General features: G+C 44.7%; 1 protein-coding gene across 1 annotated transcript in view; it reads left to right on the top strand.

The window, feature by feature from the left end:
- Positions 1-4891: 4891 nt before the first annotated feature.
- The window catches only part of LOC140999279 (IQ motif and SEC7 domain-containing protein 1-like), a 25993-nt gene continuing 20364 nt past the window's right edge, over positions 4892-10520 (top strand). Inside the window, exon 1 of the mRNA XM_073469602.1 lies at positions 4892-5020. Within this exon, the coding sequence (XP_073325703.1) occupies positions 4892-5020 (129 nt within the window). The remainder of the gene's footprint in view (positions 5021-10520) is intronic.

Here is a 10520-nt window from a genome sequence, read left to right as displayed (position 1 = left end):
TCCCAAAACCGTAAGCACACGAGAGCGACGCGCGGCGTACCCGACATGTTTCAGGGGATGCGTCTCGGTGTGATCCGCTGCCCAGCTGAACCGAAACATCTTAGTTTATTCAGTTGTTGTTGCATCTTACATTTCTGGACGCTTTCCTGTGATAGTTGCTTCACCATCACTTGTTTTCTGTTTTGCTTGGTTTTTGATTGGCCTTCGACGTGTTGGACCCGTGTTCGCTGGCGTCGGGGCTGCTGCTGCTGCAGTAAACGGCTTTTGAATCTCCTCAGGCAGAAATCTTGGCAGCGCTCCTGGATTAGAGGCTTTTGTCATGAGAGAAATAAAGACTGCACACGACTACTCACTGAATCTGTCCATGTCTTAACAGCAGAGACAAAACCAAACTTTTTCATAAGATAAGTTGGTATTTAAGTCGTCTAGGCAACATCAAATCAAATCGACATCCTTTGTCCTTCGAGTCCTTCGACTTGCCATATTGAAAAAAAACAGGGAAATAAGGTGGAGGAATGATCACGTTCAGACCGATGATATGTTCATCTGCCTGACGACTACATGATACGAGCAGGAAGCTGAGAGAAGCCTCTCTGTCCTGCAGTTATTTTTAGCGATGCTAGTTGTTTGGCAGTTGGGAAGCAACACTGGTTCAGTCGAGGCTTAAACATCTCGACGAGTATTGGACGGATTGCCGTGAAATTCTGAAATTCAGTGCAGCTAAAGATTATTTTCCTCATGGATTAATCAAGCGATGAAAAACACACATAATATTCATGAATCCTGAACAAAAACGACAGCAAATCTGCACAAACGAGCAGCTGAAACGAGACGCATTTGTCAGTTTTGCGTTAAAATGTCTCTTTTACATGTCATTTTACATACTGTGTGTAGTTTAAAGACACTATAGTTACAGTGTTGTATTGTAGCGTCAGACCTCAGCGTACTTCCCCTCCACTTCTCCTTCACATCCAGCAGGTAGACGCTGTAGACCTTCACCTGCATCAGAATCCATCATCCTGTCATGTTTCTCCTGTTAATCACCTCCACAAAGACGCTTTGTAGACTCGGTGTCTGCAGGCCTCAGTACAAATCTTTCCTCTGCACACTGATGAGAGTCGACTCAATGAAAAGCAGAGAATCTGTTTATATGAAGGGTTTTTGGTTTTTATCTGCTCTGTCAACACAGCCGCACATCTTGGAGGGCTTCTTCTTCATTAAACCAACAGGCAGTAATGGTTTATTCGGCGGTGTTTGTTTTGAGCGGCTCTGCTCTCCTCTGCGACGATGAAATGTTAATGCTTTGTTTGCTGATAGTAAAACTGCTGAGGAGAAGATAACAGCGCATTACGTAGGAATTATGTGTGTGACTGTGTGAGATAGTTTTGCAGCGAGCTTCGTGTGCCGTGGTAATCTGGAGACTGACAGCTGGTTGTTGACCCACGGAAACAAAGCGAAGCAACTCAAGGTTCACTTTCTGGAGCTTTCCACCTGATAACACTGTTGTGTCAGTTGATTAACAGTCTGAAAAATGTCCCGTCGGACTGAAAGCTCGTCGGACAGTGAGTATCTGAAGTCAGTCGACCTTTGTGACCTTTGTGACCTTTGTCGTCACAATAACAATGAACACATTTAACGTTGTGAAGCAGTCGCAGTTTAGTACGGGTCAGGAAAATGTGGTGGTTTGGGATGAAATAAGTATGTTGCGTCACTTAAATGCATGAGTGAGCTAACGTCAGCGCTGTACGATACGCTAAACTTTTTCATGTGTTTTCCACAAACTGGCGACGAGCAAGACGAAACACAGAAACCACGAGACACCAACGACGGTAAAGACCGAAACACTTCCAGGTAGACAGAGTTAACAGACGTTATCTCAAAGTGCAATTAGCTAACATGCACGTTTGATGTCGTCGTGTCTCATTAACAACAGTTTGACGAACGTTGTGTTGGAGGTCTGAGTTCACCCAGAAGTAGCAGTGAGTCTGAGGCGTCCCTGTTGTGTAGCAGCACAGTGACTGAACACAGCACAGACGTCAGACGGGTCGGAGCAGCGTGTTTGATATTGTACATACAGTTTATCTTTACATGTTGCACTGACGGCTGAAGGTGACAACAGAAATAATAATAGTTTGTGGATTTTACTCGTCACCACGATGCAAATCAACTGCCAGCTGTTGTCAGCGCGACGTCACAGGGACGGATTCACAATCACAATAATGTGTTAAAGAACAGAGATACTTTGATACGACACCTTTCAACAAGCTCTGTACATGCATTATTTTTAAATGTTATCAGTTTGACCTTAAAGTTGATTAAACGCTCACGTAGGATCCAATCTGAACATCTCCATGGCGACAGCTGTGAGACTGGATCAAGATCTAACTTTGTTCTCCAGACGTTGGTTGAATCAGTGGAAATGATCCAAAACTGTTAATTTAACAAAATAAAAAGTGTAATTTTATGGTTTTAATATAAATGACCTGTTCTGAATTGATGACGGTGCATAAACTCCTCACTCCCCCTCAGGCCTCCTCTCAGCACAAATAAATCTATACACTGAGCCGCTGAGAGGCTTTCCTTTATTTTTACAGTCTACAACTACTTTCATTAAAGAAAAACAGTTGATCTGAGTCTTTCTGCTGAGTTAACTCCGGCTTTTCTGACTTTGATTCTTCCTGCCTCAGCCGACACCCGGGGGAGCCGCAGAGCAGGTGCTTTCAACTCCCAGATTTACGGTCCTCCAGGTAGAAACTGTGATCCGGAGGATTATAGCAGCGCTGCCAGGAAAATGTAGGATGGATGTAAAGTACAGAAGCTTTCAAGGAGTGAGAATGTCAAAGTTTTATGTGATTATTTTGAGACACAAAATATACCAGCGGTGGAAGGAGGACTCATATCTTTCACTTCAGTAACAGCTGCAGTAAAAAATACTCCGTTACAAGTAAAAATCCTGCATCAAGATTTCATGTTTTTACAGCAAAATGTGCTGAATAATTACAGTTACAGTCGCCTTTTAAAAGGTGAAGGAGGCAGAACGAGGGCTACGTGAGGTCGAGCTGGATAAAAGCCGTCAGTCCAATCCGTCATCGTGAGGCTGAAAGAGACAGGAGCTCTGAGAAGTGGCTGCTTTTAAGACTCGATTGACCGAATGTCCAGCAGCCATTACTCATAATGACACGGCGGAGAGGCCGAGGCTTCGACGGTCTGATGGACGGACGGTTAAAGGTCAGCTGAAGAGCACAGACGGAGATTCAACTCCATGAGAAACATTCACACTCGATCCAGCAGCGAGCTCACTCACGCATACTTAGTGATAATCAGTCAAGACCTGATGATTAATGATGTTAAATACTTCGACTTATTTGACTGATGTTCAATTTTATATTTTGATTTTTGTTTTGTTTGTTTTTTTCAAAAATCAGCTAATTAGAACAGGACAACCCAGTCTGAACAGATCAAAAAGCACTTTATTGCTATTAAACTAAAAACTAAAGATGACATTACTGAGCTTATTAGCATTTAATCATTCTTTATCAAATCTATTGCAGCTGGACAGTAAAAGGAGAAAGTTGTGAGTCAATCTTAACACAAAAATGTTTGTGTTGTTCAACATGTACAAGCCATTTTTAGCCATTTATAGAATAAATGAAAACAAATTCTCAGGATTTGTTTTAGCAGCATGTTTATCAGCTCTAACCAACATTAGCACATCTGGCTAATGAGCACGCTGCATGTAGTCAAAGGGCCAAAGATCATAGCTGCATTATTTTGTGAGGTTACAGGTGGCGTGGAAACCCGTCCTGGACGCTACTGTAGAAGAGTTTTAGCTAACGTTAGTCTGACTCACAGCGAGTTTTTCAAATAGTTTTTTTGTTAAATGCCTGAAATAAGGTTCTACGTCATAAACTCATCATTAAATGTCCACAGTTTAATTATAAAGCTCTTCATGTGTTAAAAACGGTTAGCGGTTGCTAACAAGTGTCTGAATGAGGCTACAGAGGTTGTCGGGGACATTAAACGTCCTCACAGCGAACACGGAGACTCATCTGCTCACTAGTCCGTCTTTACAGGCCACTTTAGTTACACACTGTTCTCACTCTGACTTTACAACTCGTACATTGATCAGTTTATAGAAAACCTGGATAGTAATTGTGCAGCAAGACGCTCAGTGGTGGAGACGTTTGAGTCATGTGACCGTGATGTCGTCTGTTTGTAGCCTAGCATTAGCTTTTTACTGCTACACATTTAATTTAAACATCACAAGGTGGAGTTCATCTGTGGAGATTATCTGGATGAACAGAACGTGTCAGTATCATAAACTAGATTAATCCAAAATGCAGTTCAGAAACCTGCTGGATGTGGAGCAGGAACAGCGGCCGAACTGTATAATCACAACGTCACGTGATGTTTCCTGTAAGCTTACATGTGACAGAAGCAGCTAGAAACATCTACTGAGCATCACAGCCCCAAAAATGACTCCTTTCACTATCATAACTAATCCAGCAAGATGTTACCTTTTAGTTTATGATTATCAAAGTAGTCACTTATTCCTCATCATATTATTAATTTTCTCTTGAAATGTCTGAAGTGAAAAATACTGCTTCAAAATTCGGGAAGGAGAATGATGGAGTTTGTTGGTGATGTGAGTGAAACAACATCCTCGGTCATATGTTTTATTCACTGTCAGCTCGTCTGCACTCACACGAGCTGAAGGCTGATTCATCCTTTCACCTCTCACCTAATCTCTGCCACATCTCATCTGACCAATCACAACCAGCCGTCCAACCTCATTAGCTCCAGCGCTCGACTCTTCGGACAGGGATAAGAGCAGATCTGATACGCGGCCAATCAGATCCTCTGTCTCATCTCGTTTCGTCACGGCCAAATTATGTTTTTAGACGTGAGCGTTCTGCTCCCGGATGAGACGCTGCCCAGCTCCATCACGGCTGACGAGGGGAAGGAAACGAGACGCGATGGGCCGGAGCACGGGGGCGGTACCAACGTGAAACGAAAGGCGGTGAGATAAACGAGGGGAATGAAGTTTCAGAGGCTTCAGGCAGAGAGAGGATTCATGAGTCAGTGGTCGCTGCCGCTCAGGTGGAAACAAGACAAGGACAGGAAGCAGAAGGAATCCTGGGATCAGCTGGTGCGTTTGGAGCCAAAATCAGTCAGGACCAATCAAATCACATCCGTACTTTCCATTTCCAAAACAGTCTGCTGTGCCTCTGGTGCTCTGACAGTTTACAGAGAGAGAGAGAGCAGCAGGGAAACCACGAGAGAGCCAGCCGCCACACCTTGAATCAGATCAGCTGCTGCTTCACCTGTGTTCGCTCTTTATCTGCTCAGTTCAGATCCATCGACCTCTGCAGTGGAGCAACATCGAGCGTCTGACTGGAGACTTCAGGTCAAGATAATGAAGAATTCATTGAAGTGGAAACTGATATTAGCTTCCATGCTATTTAAAAATCCATATACTGAAATCCTCTGATGTTTCGCCTTTTGTGTTCGGTTTGACGGTAATGACGAGATGATCATCGACTTGATGTGTTGTGTTCTGTATTTAGACTTCATACAACATCCACTGCTTTGATTTTTACCGGCTTTACAAAGAGGGATTTTTTTTTAAGTACAGTTGGAGAAGGAGTGTTTCATGAGGTGCTTTTCCAAGTTAGTGAGGAAAGTACACAACACATCCTCACAACTAAATGACTGGACAGCACATCAGCGACAGTCGTACCAGACCTCCATCGCACGGCCGTAGTTTAGGCAAGAAAACTACTTCAGGGAAAGTGATGTGTACCTGGTTAGACTGTTGTACTATCAATAGTCATCATCGAGATATTTGGTCAGAAACATGTTGATATTTGATCGTCGTCCACTGATTCACCAAATATCAAGATACAGATCAGGTTGTCGTGAGATAATCTGAGAATTTAATGTCACGTTTACGTCACGGTGGAGGGTTTTGTTCGGACCCAAAATGCAGAGGCAGGAAATCAGTTTAAAGGAGTAGATGACAAGGAGGGCAGGCCGGCTGGGTCGTCTGGTGGTGCTGGAGGTTCTGCACACGAGGGAAAAACATCAGACAAAGCCCAGTGAGGATAAAAACACTTGAGCTCAAGCACAAGAAAAACTGTTGGCACCCTCAGTCACTGAGGCACCATGTTGTTGTAATGAGAATAGTTCTGTTAAAAAAACTGTTGAAGTTTTGGACTCCACCCCGTCCGACCTGTATCCAACCTTTATACAACCTATCTCTCTATCTCACCTGGACTACAGGAGAGTTCACGGCCCGCTGTACACTTTCATGGACGACCGCAGCAGAAGATGAAGATGTGAGTTGAACTCGTCCGCTGCTGGATTAAACTGATATGTTCTACTTGCGTCACATGACCTGAGACTCGGTCCAGTCACCTCTCTGATGTCACGTCTGACTCGTGCATCGTGTCGCATGGTGGCGGTGAAAACGTTGCTTGAGGGAATCCGTGTGAGTCAATCTGCACCGCGTCCCGTCAAACAGCGAGCGGGATCTGCTCAGGCTGCCTGAGAGTTAATGACTTATTATAGATGTTTAAATGTGAGCACAGCGCGAAACACTGACAACATATGCATGAAAAAAAACAGAGAGAGAGAGAGGACAACATACAAGACCATCTGCAGGGAGGAGAGAGAGAGGGGGGGAGGGAGAGAGAGAGAGAGAGAGAGAGGGAGGGAGAGGGGGAGAGAGGTGGGGATGACACTCATGTAGTCGTTGTGAGTAGCAGCTCAATGCCTCGGGGTTTGGGGCCATTTGGTGCCTGTTTGGACTACCAGCAACAGAAAACACACACACACACACACACACACACACACAGAAATTCACACATCAATACAGAAACACACACCGTTCACACACACTGTCTCTCTCTCTGGTAAAACGAGGCCTGGATGAGCTGTGCCTCACTAACACACATTTCCCAGAGTCCCCGTTGTGTCCTAATGTAGAGCGCTGCGAGCCTACGGGGCAGAGGAGCGGGGTGGTCGCTGGTTCCAATCCCTGGGACAATCTGGCCTCAGAGACATGAACAGAATTACCCTCTCACTATTAATCACAGTCTGAATCCCAGAATAATCCTGATGACTTCATACTGTCCTTCAGATCAGGATGGAGCAACCTTCTTCTTCTTCTTCTTCTTCTTCTTCTCTGTCTTCTTCTTCTTCTTCTTCTTCTTCTTCTTCTTCTTCTTCTTCTTCTTCTTCTTCTTCTTCTCCGTCTTCTTCTTCTTCTTCTTCTTCTTCTTCTTCTTCTTCTTCTTCTTCTTCTCTGTCTTCTTCTTCTTCTTCTTCTCTGTCTTCTTCTTCTTCTTCTTCTTCTTCTTCTTCTTCTTCTTCTTCTTCTTCTCTGTCTTCTTCTTCTTCTACTCCTCCTTCTGTTATATTTCCAGCAGATTACACACCTCACAGCAGACTGAACCACTTTGCACAAATCAAAAAAGTCATATTCTGATCCTGGAGACTGACGACTGAGATCAGTTTTTATTCTGACTCTCCACCATATTTCATGTCCTGTATCTGGAGCAGGAACATTTGTGTGTCTGTCAGTTAGAAAACAGTGAGTCTGTGTGACAGTCGGGTCACTGAATCATCTGGTCATCCTCCAGCCGCCCCCCCGACCGTCCTCCGCCTCATGTACTGGTGTCAGACTGTGACACCGGCCTCGTCTCACGGGGAGTCACTTCCTGTTCTGTCACATTGCTGCGCCCTCACTTCCTGTTTGTCATGGCTGTTGTTTACATCCAGCACGGAGTCGCTGCCTGTCGGGTTCACACAGTGCAGCACACTCGCTCACAGCTTAGCTTAGCTCACAGCTTATTTCCAAAACTAAACTTCCCTTTCACACAGCATTTAGACGTAGACCTCCCCGTGTCACACCTGCGTCTGATCTCTGAGTTAACAACATGGCCGCTGCACAGAGATTTTAGTAATGAGCTGTTGTCGTTGGGGTGTGTGGTTTACTTGTGATGAACTCCCAGTGTACGTTGTGTTACAGCTGATTAAACCAGCACTAACGAGGAAGATTACAGGTCGTCAACACGTCCACTCGTTCACGGTGGATTATGGGTAAATCCAGAGTGACTGTGCGTGTGTGGAAGGGGCTGTAGTGTAAAGCACCGGGCCACTGACCAAGTTCCCGTTTTTGTGAGAACAGGTTTGTTTTTCACTGACAATTTTCTGATTTTCACCTCCACAGAGGAGATTTCACCCGTGTCTGTTTGTTATTGGTTTGTCAGCTGGGATGGCGGATGGGTCTCAGCCCAGAATAGACCCTGTTAACTGTTGGTGTGGATCCAGATGAAGGGACGGATCCAGGATTGTTTTCATTTTCTGAATTATTTTGACATTTTTGTTGATTTCTCAGGGAATAATTCATGGATCAGAATGAAATAAATCAGGTGTAGGGTATAAAAAGGGACTGTTATCTTCAGCTGAGGTATACGCTCTACTGATTGCCATTCCAGTTTAATATGTTTTAACAAATTTACAGAAGATGATGCTCAAAACATTTTAACACAGTTGGGAAATCCACTGGTGTGCCGTCTCCCAGCGCGAAGACATGCAGGAGGAAACTGCAGAAGATAAACAGACTCGCTGTTAACACGAGGTGGGTGGACCGAGTCTTCGTGCCTTGAAAAATGTGGAGGTGTATCCTCGAATCGATGTGATGTGAATATTTCAAGACTCCTCTTCCTGTGGGCAGCTGACTGACTAAGTGACTGATTCTCTTTATATTCTGGCGCTGTTCGGCCCGTTGGTGAGCTGACCGGCTGCAGTGGGAGGACTCAGGCAGTCTGTGCACGTGTGAGTGTGCACGCTGCCTCAGTGTGTGTTTGTGTTGTTTGTGCAGAGAGTGGCATCATTGCTCCGACACTGTAACCCATATAAATCAGATAGATTTCTAATCAGTGTGTGTGTGTGTGTGTGTGTGTGTGTGTGTGTGTGTGTGTGTGTGTGTGTGTGTAGGACAGTAGATTATTTCCTATCAGCTTGTTGTGTGTGTGTGTGTTTGTGTAATAGCATGTGTGTTGCTCAGCAGTGTGTTGTTAGTTACCGCCCCTGGCTATGGATGCAGAATGACAAACAGAAACAGCTGTGTGTTTAAGTTGGTGTGTGTGTGTGTGTGTGTGTGTGTGTGTGTGTGTGTGTGTGTGTGTGTGTGTGTGTGTGTGTGTGTGTGTGTGTGTGTGTCCTGTCTCTCGGACTCATGTGGTTTCACAGGAAAAACAAGGTACCGAGCAGAGCCAAGGTTTACATGTGAGTGTTGTCATGTTTACATGCTGCAGTGAGTTTATATGTCCTGAAGCTGTTACTGATGTTACTGTGTGTAACTGTGTGTTACTGATGTTACTGTGTGTTACTGTGTGTAACTGTGTGTTACTGTGTGTAACTGTGTGTGGATCCTCCACAGTGTTGCTGTGTTTGTAGTCAGTCTGTCCTCCAGTACAAGTACAGATACTTACTACTAAAAGTAATTGAGTACAGGCTCTGACATGTACTCAGAGTATCAGAGTAAAAAGTCTCCCTCTGAAGGACATTTGTGGTCAAAGCTAACTGAAGCTCACGTCATATTAATATAATTCAAAGACTATTAAAGTTAAAGGTAGAGTCAGTAGGATTTGTCCCAGCTGTTCCTGAACGCACCACAAAGATAGTTGATAGTTGAGTCTCATTCCCAGGACGTCAAACAGCCACATGTTGGGTTGGTAAAGCGTCCCGAGCAGCAACAAAGAGAGAAAATAAGAAACTCTCTGCAGATACGAGACACTAACACGCCTTTTGTCTGTTGTCTGTTTCTGATGTTCTGTAGATTAACTGAGTAATCGACAAAAATAATAGAGTCATTAATCAATCGTGATCGAACAGTAGTGATCAGATCGCTGACAGCTTCTTTAACAGGCTGGTGGATTGATCAGCAGCTGCAGCCTGATAAACTCTCAGGCTGCAGCTCATTTATGAAAAACTTTACTTTGCTGTCGAAAGTCAAATCTGGCACATGTGTTGGTTTTCTACCTGAACTTTGCTGTGTGACCTCTGTGATGCTGCTGCCTGCCAGAGGAGGCTGCCAGCACGGTGCCCAGTGCACGGCTGGTGTATAAATCAAACACACCTCACCTCAGCTCAACCCTGCAGCTGGAGGAGAGGAGGAGGAGGAGAGAGGAGGAGAGGAGGAGAGAGAGAGGAGGAGAGAGGAGAGGACAGGAGAGGAGGAGGAGAGGAGAGGAGAGGAGAGGACAGGAGAGGACAGGAGGAGAGAGGACAGGAGGGAGAGAGGAGAGGACAGGAGGAGAGAGGAGAGAGGAGAGGAGAGGAGAGGACAGGAGAGGACAGGAGAGGAGGAGAGGAGAGGAGAGGAGAGGTTAAAAGTCCCTTTATTAAACAACAAAAAACTCCAAGTAGAGATCAGATCATTTCACATTCTCACTTCAGGTCAAAAAAAACAAAACAAAAACTCAAAAATTAACAATCAGCTCCCCGTCTTC

This window comes from Pagrus major, chromosome 7, assembly GCF_040436345.1.
Source record: "Pagrus major chromosome 7, Pma_NU_1.0".
Classification (NCBI taxonomy): domain Eukaryota; kingdom Metazoa; phylum Chordata; class Actinopteri; order Spariformes; family Sparidae; genus Pagrus; species Pagrus major.
This window is presented reverse-complemented; position numbering and strand designations above follow the sequence as displayed.